Below are 14,734 nucleotides of genomic sequence, written 5' to 3'. Positions count from 1 at the left end.
TAGAAGTTGAGGCCCGATCTCTGGCAGAAAAGATGTACCTTCCCTTCACACCTCTCTGAGGTTCCTTTCTCACAGTTGCCTTCTACACAAACAAGAGCAGCGTAGCCGTGAGAGTGTCTGCTGCTGGTGTCAGCAGGCGACTTCAGACTCTGGGTTACTGTCAGCCATTTATCTTCCTGGATGATGAACCTTCCTTAATGCGTCGAGCGTGCCTTGGTTCTTGAGTTCTTTGTGCTTTTTCGTTACGCCGTTTTAGGCTTATTCTTCCTCCACCTTCCTGAAAAGTTTATTATGTGGCTGTTGTCGTGAGCCTCTGAGCAGTCGCTCGCCAAGGTGTGTCCTGACCCCAGAGTGTCAGGGGAATGATTTGTCCCCAGCCGAGATGTCATCTTTCCTGGCAGCTTTTCCTCTTTGCGCCATTACGTGCGTGAGAAGCGAGTCAGCTGAGAGAGCTGGTGGTGTGAACGTTGGCTCTTCCTTTGTTCTTCTGCAGAGATTTGTCAGAGCTGAAGGCAGAGCAAATGAGGCTTTCTGGGTCTGTAATGGCAAACTGCTCCCATCTAAACTGCAGCGTGATGTCCTTCCAAGCCAAGGGGGAGCTGGAGAAGAAGGAGCTTCAGGAGAGGTAAAGGTGTTTTAAACTTTGCTGTTAGCACCGTTCTCTTCTGGGGCTGCCTCTTGCATTCATAGATGGGCTGTGTTCACATTGCAAACACACCCGTTCTGCACGGCCTTGTTTCTGTCCCGAGTCAAACGGTTGCCTTCAACAGAAAGGACGGCAAAAATCGCCTGACTGCCAGAAGCTCCTCTGGGTAAGACCAGACTGGCAAAGAGGTGGCGTATTCCAGTGCTTTTGCTGCGAAGTGGTTCTTGGTTGTTACGTGAAACGGGGCCAAGTGGTTTTGGCAGAAGATAACCCCCCTTGCGTTCTAACACTCCTCACCCAGGTGGGAGGCCGGGTGCGGCTAGGTTTAAATTCTGAGTGATGCCCAATTCAGCACTATCAGTCCAATCGCGTTTAATATGTATTAAACTATTACGATTTGGATACACTAATAGTGGACTGCACCTTCAGTCTAGTCGTGCTCCTGAACTAGCACGGCCTCTCTCAAGTTTTGGTCGCGTTCAGTGAGAAAGCGAAACGACCGGCTACTTAAACAGTGCAGTTTATTTAAACAACAGATATACAGGTTCTTTAGGATTTCCGGTGATAAATACACTGTCTGCAAAGCACGTGCAAATAAAGATATTGCTAAGTATACAAACGCGCGACAAAATTATAAACGATACAGCCTGGCTATAAATGTAGGGTAGAGATTCTCTAGAGAAATTTCTAAGTCCCCGAGAAAGCGCTCGGTGTAATCGAAGTCTTACCCAAAGGCGTCCCTATGGGGGGGAAGAGAGGCTCAGCCCGTCAACTGATCCCGGAAATCAGCGGTGGAATTCTTCGCGATGGTGTCTTCCCTGACATCCCCTCTCTCTTGGGCTATTTTTATATTATTTTTTTATCTTCAAAGTGGAGTTTGAGTGACTTTAGTCATACGTACTTTTATTATGATCAATGTATTCAAGGAGGAGTGTTCACACCTCGGGGGCGGATAGCCTCCGGGATGGAGGTGTGTTTTGGTACATTGTGGTGAGCAAAGTTCGCACCAAAGGGCAGCATTTCATCAACATTTGACGAAATGTTGGCTCGGGTAGCGTGTAGGCCGCTTATCAGTTCCGTAGTACCATCTCGTCCCCATATCTGCTATTCGTCACAAGGGAAGGCCACGGAACAAGCGTGTTCCGTTCCATCCCTCGTGTAGTTTCGCAAACAACCTTGTACAGGGAATCACAGATGTTGCATTCTTCGTGTGCTGGCTGCGGCTGTGTTCTACCTCAGAAGCCTCTTGATTTTATGACTTTCCTTAATGTGTGAACAATGCTGTATTTTTGTATTCTTGGCCAATTTAGTAATTATTCCACATAATCCACCCCGTGACTACAGTCACTCAAGCTCCACGATAATCAATACTGATGGGGAATATCACATGTCCTCTTATGGCGAGGGATATCAAGTGCAAATACTTCTTGTGGGGTGATTAAGCGAGTTAAGCGTTTCATCATAATCCAAAGTCTAACACACAAAACAATTGTCAAATCAAAGCACAATACAGTGAGTACTAGTAGAACAACAACAGGATGGAGCATCTTGTTAAAAGGTCCTGTAGCTGTTGGTGACCATCCAAAGAGGGTGTCCCACCATTCATGTCCTCCGTCTCTCTTGACCCTTTCCAGTACGTGGTGTATTTCTTCAACATCATGATGGACAGTAATCAGAGTTCTTTGTCCATTTTCTTGGGCCTCTTTCAACAATCGCTTCAGTTCATCGTGTTGTAGCAACTTCTTCACTAGTGAGAGATTCATTCCGATAGGGGTAGGCAGCAAATCTCGAATCAATGTGTAATTAGATTGTAGCAATTGAAAAGACGTAACAGGAGCTGAATAACTGAAGTCACATCCAATGATGTTAGTAAAGTTAGAAACACAAAGATTTGAGTGATTACTTCTATCTACTGCTATGTCATCTACGAATACGAGAGTACAGGGAGACCTCATGCAAACACACCCTTTCCCAATATACACAAGCACAGTTTCTGGGGTTTCATCAGGTTGTATCTCAAAATGACAAACATTCTGGTTGGTGTCAAGACAAATGTCTTGTGCCTTGAGAGTATTACTCTCACAAATGAATCCTTGTTGATCTCGTGAAATGCATGCTTCAACATCAACAGTTTGCCATTTATTCTCGTTTTGTTGTGCCCACACTCTATGCTCTACCGGATGGAGTATAGCTCCATGGTGATTCAACCCCAGTGCGATGATTGGGTATATGGTGTATACTGAGGCATTGCGTATCGTTAAGACAAAAGCTGTGGCTTTGCTCTCAGTGGGATCATAGGTGAAATTAACCAGATACCACCAGGATTGAAATTTCCTCTCAAACTCAATTGCATTATCCCATATTACTTTTCGAATTTCGGTGGGCAAGGTGCCTTCTTCACCTTCCCTTATAATTGCGGCTGTCATAGATTGCATCCACAGTTGGGCTTGGATACAACTAAGGGCCAAGGAAACATTGTTTTGGGTTGTACCAAGTGCATTTGTGATCAGCTGATGGTCTTTTTCACCGGTTTCTTCCCACTGAGGCAATATATTCGATAAAAGCCATTGGTGATTTCCCAATGCTGATAGAGAGGACTGTAGAGGATGTTTTAATTTGTCTAGATCACTAGTAGTTGTGACTAGTTTGTTTGCAAGTCTCTCAGCATCTATACTATTTAAGACTCCCAGTCCTGTTCCCAAGATACCAGTCACATCTGTCTTCAGTCGTTGTGAGGTGGCAACAGTGCGTCGGCCTAACCATGCTGACCATCCTGCATAAGATGTACTCAGGAATGGTGAGCAGGTGGGTTTGATCGCAGAGATATTAATCTGCATTGACAATTCTACTCGTTTGAGGGAATATGTTGGGTTAAACAGTATTTGTTGTTGACCTGTGTGTTTAATGGCATAAGGGCCAATGTTAAAGGTGTAAGGAGTTAGACTAATGGAGGGCTGAGTAGCTACACCCTTGAAAGTTTGTGGGGGTGTAGGTTTTGGGTTCATTTCAACAGGTTCAGATGTATTTGAGTCAATCATAAATTCAAATAACAATTCCGTGCCCCTGTAGCCCCAAATACAATATACTACGATAGGTTTGATAAAGGTGAAGTTGTGCCAGCAATCTGAGTTTGGCTCTATAATTTTGTAACAATCAGTGTTGTATTTGTCCGGTTTAGTAGAGTCTACATGGATGGTTTCAATTACAGTTGGTCTATGGTGAGCAGACCCATTGATTACTCGGCAGCTAATTTGTATTTTCTTTCCTGGGGCGGCTTCAAGCTTAGCCATTTGGAGTGAGTCTTTCCAACTCCATTTATCTCTGGAATATACTTCACTTCCTTGTATAACCAGAGTGGAGAGATTTAAATCCCTTATGTTTTCTAGTGTCTCAGTGCTTGCAGTGTATCGTGACAGTGCATTATCCCAAAGCTCATCATCAAGGGGCAGATTCTTAAGTCGGCTCAATGAGGTGTCATTGTCAGGGGTTTCAGATAGTGGCAGTGGAACCAGACTAGTCTGTGGAGTTGAGTCAGGTTCGACTATATCTATGCTTTGATCTATCTCATGTTTTGAAAACACCTCATTTTCATGTAGGACTACAGTGGCCAGGCTCAATTTTCCTTTTCCTGTTCCTGCCATCGCATTGTGTTTTACATAAGCTTGAGACCACGGCCATTCTGGGTCTCTTTGACTACAAACAACAGGGAGTAAAAAGATAAAACTGAATAGCATCAATTCCATCTGCCAATTCGTCATTCTAAAATTTAGGCCTCCAGGTGGCCATACATAACAAAAATAATATTATTGCCAGGATCAATGTCAGGATTCCCTGGAGACACTCGAGGTTAGCGTAGGCCAATGCGTCTGTCCACGTACAGTTCTTCCAAGGTTCCTGTAAGACACAAAGGAAAAGAAAATCTGCTCGGTCTCATTTGACCGAGGGGGTTAAAAAGAGGGTGAGATCCACCGGGTGCTGATCCGGTGTATCTTCCCTGAACAGTCTTTGGCTTCCCATGCATGGGGGTTTTTGGGAGTAGCTAGCACCATTGGTACTGTGCCAATTTGAGGCGTTTTCACTAACACAGGTTGCCCAGGGTGAAATTGTCCTAGGTATATTCGTGGTTCATTGGGAACTTTTGGAGTGATGATATCAGCAGATACACAGAAAGCTTTCATTTTAGGACAGCCATCTCCACTCCATCTGTTATTTAATTGATAGATGGCATCATCCAATCGCAAATGCCAACCAGGTTCATGAGTTTTTGCAAAACGCTTAACCAATCCATTGGTGCGTTCAACAATGCCATTAGCCTGAGGATAATAGGGAGTATGAAATACCCATCGAATCCCTTCTTCTTTGGCCCAATCTTGTACCACTGTAGCGGTAAAGTGTGAACCGTTATCACTTTGGATTTCCTCAGGAAGGGGAAGTGTGCTGAACCACCCTTGTAGGCCTTTCACTGTGTTGTCCCCAGTAGCTGATTTGAAGCTGGTGGCCATAGTGAGGCCAGAGATAATCTCCACTCCGACTAGGACGTATCTTTTCTCACCTGATGATCTCAAGGGCCCAATATAATCAATTTGCCATGAATGCCACAATGTTTTCTTGTCCCGAATGTGTAAAAAATCACGCTCTGTTCTCTCCTTATCTGCTCTGCTCGTTGCAATGCTCGCACCAGGGACAGTAAACCCTTCTCAAGGTCTGAATATCTGCTCTCAGTATCATTAAAGGAGTGAGAGCTAAATTCTAATGGTCTCTCCGGTCCTGCTGGTCCCTTTTGCCATAAGTTACAATGAGAACCATGTTCGCTGAACCCCCATTCTACATGGACAGGGTCAGTTGGATGTATGGGGCCAAGTTGTTGGAATAACCTTAGCTCTTCTATTAGCAATTCTAGTGCATTAGTATGTTGTTCAGTCCACTCCCAGGATTTACCTTTTTTGAGCAAACAATAAAGGGGGCGAGCAATGATGGAAAAGCCAGGGATGTGTTTACGCCAATAACTTAAAGTTCCCAGAACTTGCTGTAACTCCTTCGTGCTGGAAGGATTCTGTCCATGTTCTATTTTTTTCAGGGTATCCTGAGGGACAGAAGCAGCTCCCTTAATCCACCAGACCCCCAGGAATTTAACTTCTGTGCGGGTCCCTGACATTTTGAGTCTGGAATTTCCAATCCCAAATCTGATAATGTTTTTCGGATGTTTTGCATCATGTCTTGTACACTTTCTTGGCTCTCTCCCCCTATTAAGATGTCGTCAATATATTGGTATACTGTACATCCCTGTGAAACAGGAATCTCTGATAGCACTTTAGCTAAAGCATTATGAGCAATGGTGGGGGAATGTTTGTATCCTTGTGGAAGTCGGTTAAAGGTATATTGGACTCCTTTCCACGTGAATGCAAACCGCGCTTTGTCCTGCTCAAGGAGGGGAATCATAAAAAACATGTCTTTTACATCTAAGGCAGCCATCCAAGGATGGGCAGCTCCTTTTATCATTGTCACAATTTCCGCGATATTCGGAACCGCAGCGGTCAGGGGTGCAGTGTTGGCGTTTAACTTTCGGTAATCTACTGTGAAACGCCATTGCCTGGTTGGTTTCTTTACTGGCCACACCGGTGAATTATAAGGCGAGTGAGTCCTCTTAATGATGTTTCTTTTTTCTAAATCTGATACCACCCCGTCTGCTCCTGCAAGTGCAGCTGCAGGCAGTGGGTACTGTCGGACGTTGGTAATTTTAGAGGGAGGCAAAGGTATAGATGTTTCTAATAGGCCCAGTTTAACTGTGTCTAATCCTTTTTTGCGTCCTGCAAAACTCCACACAGTTCCATCCGGGAATTTCCACATTCGCCCACGCAGCACGTCAAATCCTAGGAGGTTAGTATGTGAGGCACCCACTAACACTTCTGCCCTAGTCATTTGCTGCTCTCCCGGCAACCAGAGGTTAATTTTTGCAGTGGGGCGTGTTTTTACCACACCATCAATTCCTGTGAAGTTGACTCTGCGTCGGGTGGGATTTATACCTAGAAGTTGTGCTGTTTCGTTAGTGATTGCAGACATTTGGGCTCCGGTATCGATAATAAAATTTACCAATATCTTCCGGGGTCCAACAGGAATGACAATAACGGGTTCGGAGTCTTTATGAGAGAGCCATTGAATTGCTAGTACCTGCCGGACAGGGTGGCTCACTGCCCTCCCCGGGGATAGGAGTTTTTTGGCTGGGACTCTGTCAAATCAATCAAGTTACGTTCCGGTGCAGAAGGCACAATTTTCTCACGACTTGGGGATTCTCTGGTTAGACTTTTCTCCCCAGCCGCATTATTCTTTCTAGTTAGAGATTGGACTAGTGTACGGAGATCTCCTGTAGGGACACCGTGCAAGAATTGTCGGGGCACCCCTAATTGTAGGGCTTTACGCCACAACTCATTTCTGTCCTTATCAGGCTTAAACCTTTCCTCCGATTTAGGGTTTTTAGTGTGGGTTCGGACTTGGCGAACCTTTCGGGGGTGTTCGGAGGATTTCTCACTAGTTAGGCTGGCCCAGCCCATTCGGCGCCCATATTGATCTATTTCCTGTACATATTCATTCCAGGTGGGCATGTAGTGACGACAGCCCCGCCCATGAGCACCCCGAGCATCCCGTATACGATCTTGAGTGCGAACAAGGAACGGTTTCAGGCAATCGGGAAGACCACGGATAAGAGGGGCTAATCGATCGGGGTCGATAGGGGCTGACATTGGGGATTTCCGAAATTCCTCTCTGTCATACATGGCTTGCAGACAAGCTGCTTTCCGTACAGCCGCAAACAGATCAGAGTAGCCTGTAGCTCTAATCTCTAACGGCTCCCCCCTCTCTCGCGGATCCATACCCCCTGCCCAATAGGCTGCTCGAGCAGTTAGGGAATAATTATGATCCCCAGGCACAGTGGTTAAAAACAGTCCTGGTCCCCAAGAGTCTCCTGCTTCTTCCTCACTCAGCATAATTCTGTCCCCCCCTTCAGAAGAAACTCGCCACGCGTACTCAACAGCTGACTCTTCTGGTCGCCTCGAATATTTCTCCCTTATTTTTGTTAACTCGGTTGGTGTCCATGGAACGGTACGCACAGTGGTGTGAATTTCATCATCATCATCAACCGCAGTTTCAGTTTTAACCAGAGGACGTAAAGGAAAAACTTGGGATTTCAAAGTAAAAGTCCCTTCCTCCTCATCTTCTTCGTCATCCTCACTATTAGACAAAAAATCTCCGGTCTGGGTTCCGGAATTTGGATAACACATTAACTTACGAATCTGTTGGACCTGGGTCGAGGGCTGCATTTTATCTAAGAGCCCAGTCACCCTTTCCAATAACATTTTAAGTTGGAGATTTTCACTCCCAAGCTTATCGACTTGAGTTCTTAATTTTTCTCCTGTCTCCTTTTGCAAGGCTAATGATGACTTCAGCACCTCATTCTCCGATTTCAGGGTTGCATATTCTACAGCTGAAATCAGATTAGGAGCAGGGGTTTCTCTAGCTTCTTGTTGTGCACAAGATAAACAGGCGCCTAACACAGCAAAAATCACACCATTGCCTTTCCCTGCTCTGAGCTTCTGTGAAACCCGACACTCTTCAATACGTTCCACCACTTTCTCTTCATCCTTCCAAAATTTTTGGGCCCACTCCTTCCCAGCCTGGGAAGGGGCACAATCATATTTTTGCAGCAGTTTATCCATGGCAATCCTGCCGACTATGCCAAATTCTGTTACGTGAAACGGGGCCAAGTGGTTTTGGCAGAAGATAACCCCCCTTGCGTTCTAACACTCCTCACCCAGGTGGGAGGCCGGGTGCGGCTGGGTTTAAATTCTGAGTGATGCCCAATTCAGCACTATCAGTCCAATCGCGTTTAATATGTATTAAACTATTACGATTTGGATACACTAATAGTGGGCTGCACCTTCAGTCTAGTCGTGCTCCTGAACTAGCACGGCCTCTCTCAAGTTTTGGTCGCGTTCAGTGAGAAAGCGAAACGGCTAGCTACTTAAACAGTGCAGTTTATTTAAACAACAGATATACAGGTTCTTTAGGATTGCCGGTGATAAATACGCTGTCTGCAAAGCACGTGCAAATAAAGATATTGCTAAGTATACAAACGCGCGACAAAATTATAAACGATACAGCCTGGCTATAAATGTAGGGTAGAGATTCTCTAGAGAAATTTCTAAGTCCCCGAGGAAGCGCTCGGTGTAATCGAAGTCTTACCCAAAGGCGTCCCTATGGGGGGGAAGAGAGGCTCAGCCCGTCGACTGATCCCGGAAATCAGCGGTGGAATTCTTCGCGATGGTGTCTTCCCTGACATCCCCTCTCTCTTGGGCTATTTTTATATTATTTTTTTATCTTCAAAGTGGAGTTTGAGTGACTTTAGTCATACGTACTTTTATTATGATTAATGTATTCAAGGAGGAGTGTTCACACCTCGGGGGCGGATAGCCTCCGGGATGGAGGTGTGTTTTGGTACATTGTGGTGAGCAAAGTTCGCACAAAAGGGCAGCATTTCATCAACATTTGACGAAATGTTGGCTCGGGTAGCGTGTAGGCCGCTTATCAGTTCTGTAGTACCATCTCGTCCCGATATCTGCTATTCGTCACAAGGGAAGGCCACGGAACAAGCGTGTTCCGTTCCATCCCTCGTGTAGTTTCGCAAACAACCTTGTACAGGGAATCACAGATGTGGCATTCTTCGTGTGCTGGCTGCGGCTGTATTCTACCTCAGAAGCCTCTTGATTTTATGACTTTCCTTAATGTGTGAACAATGCTGTATTTTTGTGTTCTTGGCCAATTTAGTAATTATTCCACATTGGTGAGCAAGCGAGAGCAGCCTAAAGAGAGCTCTGTCTCTGGTACAGCCCTTTTGCTCCCCGGGGCGGTGCTAGAGGAGTTGGCAGGAATTTGCCCGGCACCATCCTAAGCACTGTAGCACCTCCGTGCTGACAGTTCCTTGCGAGACTGAGTGCAGAAGGCCTTTGGGGCAAGAAGGGCCATTTTGCAACATGCAGCGTATTAACCGGGCCCCTCCTGTGATCCCATGGTTATTGGATTGGACATTCATAGCCGTCTCCCCAGACAGCTTGCAGGGCCTTGGATTCATTCACTGCAGAAGGCAAAAGTAATTGTGGGAGTCGTAGTCTGGACTTTCAAAGTCTGTTTTAGCCCAAGAAGAACTTGTGCAAGGCTTGTATCCAACGTATGAAAGAGGAGAGAGAGAACTAAGAGGCAGGAAGCTGTTGCCAGTACCTGAACGTTTTGGAAACGTTCTGTGATGTCTGGAAGCTTGATTTACTTTCTCAATGACGAACGTTTCATCCATGACAAAGAGCGATGCAGCTCTAGTCAGGAAATGCCGGTGGCGTTTAGGTGTAGGTCCAAAGCCGTTGGAAATCATTCCAACTGCCGTATCTGGGACACAGTATGTGCTCCTGGTTTTGGAAAGGAGAATGTTTTTACATTGACAACTTGTTTGTCTTTCCCCTTCTCACAGACTGAAGGACTTAGTGGCACTTGAAGACAAACACTGCGTGTTAGAGCATGAGTTGGTAGTTGCGAGAGAGGCGCTGGAGGAATTGCACCTTGAGAGGGATGTGCTGAAGGAAGAGAAGCATGAGCTTAGAGTGGCCCTGGAGAAGGTATGGCCACCTTGTGATAGCAAGACCAGCACAGATGCTTTTCTTGTGTCAGTAGAGGCCAGGGAACGTGCTGTTCTCCTCCTTGGGAAATGGTGATGAGACCACGCAGGCTCCTTGGGGTAGTTTGTGGGCACGTGCTTATTGGGAGCGCTGACCTGGGAGTATGTCAGCGAGACGCAGGGGATGTGGAGTTGCTGCTCGAAGGCAGGGATTTCCCTGCCCTTGTTGTCATGTTGTTCTTTTGTCTCTTCAGGCCGAGCAGTCGGTGGCAGAGCTGACGGGGGCTCAGCATGAGCTGAGTGCTGAACTTGCCGATCTACGTGTTGCAACAGCAAACATGAGCTGTATCAATGAAGCTCTTGTGTTGGACAAAGTGCAACTGAACCAACTTGTGCTGCAGGTGAGCAGAGTTGCCAAAGGTCTTGGCAGGTGTTTGTCTCCAGCTGCTGCTTCTTCTCAGACTTCTTGCCTTCTGACAGTGTGACTGACTGAATATGGAACTGTTCCTTTTTCTGTCCAAGCCCAACCTTCATAGGAAGTCTAGCAAGAGCGCCACAGATGCTGTTTCTGGCAGGGGAAGACAGGGACAATCGTAGACTCGTAGAATTGTCTAGGTTGGAAGGGACCTTTAAAATCATTGAGTCCAAACACGAACCTAACACTGCCAAAACCCCACTAACCCATGTCCCTGAGCGCCACGTCTACCCATCTTTGAATACCGTCTTGCTCCCTTTCCATTCTCCTACTGTTGCTTAAACAACAGTCTAAGCGTCCTTCTTCTTCTTGGGAAATGGTGATGAGACCACGCAGGCTCATTGGGGTAGTTTGTCGGCACGTGCTTATTGGGAGCGCTGACCTGGGAGGATGTCAGCGAGACGCAGGGGATGTGGAGTTGCTGCTCTCCTCTTCTTCAGAGTAAGTCTTGCTGTATTTGGTTTCCTCTGTGCTTCTGTGATTGCAGCTGGAGCAAGAGAATGAGGCTCTGTTGTGTAAAGTGGATGAGATGGAGAGAGCAAAGATCTCTGCCCAGGAGAAGCTGAGCTTGTGTGAAAGAACAAAGAGCGAGCTCTGTGCAGAGAAAGGCCACCTGGAGCAGCTGCTGAAGAAAGCAGAGGAGCAACAAGAGGAGCTGCGGGTAGAGCTGGGGGTCCTGGCAGAGGAGAAGGAAGAAGCCCAAGAGAAACTCCTTGAGGTGAGACCAAAGACCTGGTGCTTCTGGGTGGGCATGTGGCTGCTTGGCTGGGTGAAGCTGTGCGTGTTGGCCTCCTTTTTGGCTTCTGGTAAGTTGCAGAGAGAGGACTGCATCCACGACTCTACTGTTCTCCCGTGTGGCAAAAGCAGCAAACTGTGTAGCTCTGGAGCCTTTGTCTGGGGCAAAAGCCAGGGCTGCACGCAAGGACTCTCACTGCATTTTGTCCCGCTTCCAGGTTTCCCGCCAGCAAGAGTCGTCTCGCAGTGGCCTGGAGCAGTTGCGCCAGGAGTCCTCTCGCCAAGGGCACGCGCTGGCCGAGGTGTGCGCAGAGAAGGAGTTGCTGGTGCGGGAGAAGGCTGCCCTGGAGGTGCGACTGGCAGCCCTGGAGCGGGAGAGACGAGGCCTTTCGGAGCAGCTGGCAGAGGCCAGGTAAGGGCAGGGAGGAGACCCTGGGCAGGACGTTCTTTAATGTCTGTAATGGTAAAGGTGACAGTGGTTCCACGGGGATTGATTGCATCCTGTGTGCTTTTCACATGTTTTCGCTTCCATGGACAGAAAATGGAAGAATTTCAAGCAAAAAAAAAAAAAGTCTACCTTGATTTGAAGGTTATTTTTCTGACAGCTGAAGCTGGCAAAGCTCTCCTGAGCGTTGGGCTCATGTTTCTGCCCCCTTACGTGCTCCTCTGTGACGTCCACAGCAAGCCGAGTGGGCTCTGAACGGAGCCATAATTAAACCACGCAGACGTTTCCCAGAACGTGAAGTTTCTCTCTGGTCTTGGATTCTTGTTCTGTGCATTTGGACATCGATCTTTCCTTGTCACGTAGTTTGAGGTGGGATCTTCAGAATTGACGGCTATTGCTTATGGAGGTTGTGAGCAGGACGCTGCCCTTCGGGAGAAGCCAGAGGCTCCTGCAGAAAATGTGGAGGGCCTTCTGTTTCTAAGCTAACTGGTGTTAGTGTGGTGCAGGAGCTAGAGCTGGTGACACCAGCAGCAGGGAACCCTCTCTTGAATTCTCGCCAGCCTTCAGGGGTTCCTGCCCATCGCTGATGTCTGTTAAAATGGACATAGTTACTTTGGCCTGCCAGAGACTGGTGTAATCGGAACTGTGTGCTTGTTCTCCTTCTTGAAGATACGTCCTCCGTTGTCCATCCAAGTTTTGCTTGCTGGCACAGGCTTGGTGGGCGCAGCTACCCGTGTGTCGTGGATCAGACCCCAGCAAGTGAAGATTTGGCTATTGCAGTCCAATTCGGCTGGGCTTTCTGTGTGCTGCCAGGTGACAAGGGAAGCCTGGCCATCCCCTGGCAGGGGCCCGCATTGCTATTTGGAAGGGCAGCAATAGGCTCTCTGTGTAGGAGTTTCCACGCGAGCCTTTTTCCGTAGGCAGGGGTAGGGATCTTGCACCGCTTCTTCCTGGAACAACTCCCTGTGGGTGTCAGGAGCAAGCAGCTCCTTTCTCTCTGTATTCACGATTTGCAGGTCAGGGAAGGAGACCCTGGAATGCAGCCTGTTGGAGGCTCAGCAGCACTTGTCTGAGCTGGAGATCAGCAGGAGTCATCTCGAAACCCAGCTCCACGCGGTGGCGCAGGCCAAGGAGGTGATCCAAGGTGAGAGCCTCCCGTTTCTGGTGACCCCGTGCCTGGGGAAGGTGGTATGAAAGCAGCTCTCTGTCCGCAGTGCTTCTGAGGAGTGAAGGAGCTGGAGACAGACCCCTCCTCCACGGAAACTCAAAGGGCGTAAGGTCAGTAAAGTCAGAGCCGCTGTTTGTGCAGACTCTGACTCTTGCCATTTGTCGTGTTTGCAGGGGAAGTGAAGTGCCTTCAGTGGGAGCTGGAAGCGGAGAGGTCTCTCCTGAAGCGGGAACGGCAAAACATGGCGCAAGAGCTCCTGCAGAAAGAAGAGCAGCATACGGACACCCTCAAAGTTCGGGAGGCCGACCACCAAGGGGAGATAAACAAGCTCCTGCAAGATGTGGTAGGAAACACTATGCTTCTGAATGCTTCAAGCCAGCTTTGTGGGCTGGCTTGAGGAGAAGAACAGCCTGAGCGTGGGAAATGGCAGCAATGGTCTGTCCCGGGCGACACGGTGCCGGGCCAGGCAGCAGAGCCAGTGGCTCGTCCTGGAAGGAGCGTGGAGACCCCCAGGACTCTGGTGGGACAGTAAATGCAGGCACGGGTTGCGTGTGGGCGTAAGAGGAGTTCAACAGAAGGTTGGGTGGTCCCCAGCCAAAGCACGGCAGCAAAGGGCTGGGATCTTCCCAGCCTCCCGCCCGCCATGGAGTAGACTCCTAACGCTGCTGCCAGCTGCAGGCGGGGGAACTTTGTTCCTTCCTTTCTGTCCTTTGGCGGCTGACAGAGGTGTTGGAGCAGACGGAACAGGCCCCTTGTTGCTGGTACTGGCGTTCGCGGCCTGTCTTGTGAGGAGGGCACGAGGGTCTGGTCCCTTTCTGACCCTGCAGTCCGTCTGCACCTTTTCCTTGATGAAAAGGGAGCCGAGCTGTGACAATGGAGGCTGTGAGCCTACGCTGTTCTGAGGAGCTTGGCTGAGACTTCATCAAATGACTGAATGGTTTGGGTTGGAAGAGACCTTAAAGATCTTCTAGTTCCTACCCCCATGCCAGTGGGACACCTCCCACTAGACCAGGTTGCTCCAAGCCCCGTCCAGCCTGGCCTTGAGCACCTCCAGGGATGGGCCAGCCACAGCTTCTCTGGGCAACCTGGGCCAGCGTCTCACCGCTCTCACAGCAAAGAATTTCTTCCTAATATCTCATCTCAGTCTCCCTTCTTTCAGTCTAAAACCGTTCCCCCGAGCCCCTTTAGGGACTGGAAGGGGCTCTAAGGTCTCCCCGGGGCCTGCTCTTCTCCGGGCTGAACCCCCCCAGCTCTCTCAGCCTGTCCTCACAGCAGAGGGGCTCCAGCCCTCCCAGCATCTCTGTGGCCTCCTCTGTCCCCGTTCCAACAGGTCCCTGTGCTGATATTCATGGCCCCAGAGCTGGAGACAGCACTGCAGGGGTTCTCCCCAGAGCAGAGCAGAGCAGAGGGGCAGAATCCCCTCCCTCGCTCTGCTGGCCACGCTACTGGGGATGCAGCCCAGGATACGGGGGCTTTCTGGGCTGCAAGTGCACGTTGCCGGCTCTCATCGACCATCACCCCCAAGTCCTTCTGCTCAGGGCTCTCTCAATCCATTCTCTGCCCAGCCTGTGTTTGTGCTTGGGCCGAGAAGAAAATGTTTGCTAGTAATT

At 48.6% G+C, this 14,734-nt stretch overlaps 1 protein-coding gene across 1 annotated transcript; it reads left to right on the top strand.

Annotated features, from left to right (window-relative positions):
* The first annotated feature begins 11,267 nt into the window (after positions 1-11,267).
* On the top strand, positions 11,268-13,394 carry LOC134522594 (centrosome-associated protein CEP250-like). Its single transcript, XM_063350364.1, has 3 exons — positions 11,268-11,494; positions 11,730-11,923; positions 12,973-13,394. The coding sequence occupies exons 1-3, from the start codon at positions 11,306-11,308 to the stop codon at positions 13,148-13,150; spliced, it is 561 nt and encodes a 186-aa protein (XP_063206434.1). The 5' UTR covers positions 11,268-11,305; the 3' UTR covers positions 13,151-13,394.
* The last annotated feature ends 1,340 nt before the right edge of the window (positions 13,395-14,734 follow it).

The sequence above is a fragment of the Chroicocephalus ridibundus genome, chromosome 12 (genome assembly GCF_963924245.1).
Source record: "Chroicocephalus ridibundus chromosome 12, bChrRid1.1, whole genome shotgun sequence".
Taxonomy (NCBI): domain Eukaryota; kingdom Metazoa; phylum Chordata; class Aves; order Charadriiformes; family Laridae; genus Chroicocephalus; species Chroicocephalus ridibundus.
Note: the sequence above shows the minus strand (reverse complement) of the source record. Positions and strands in the feature narration are given on the sequence as shown.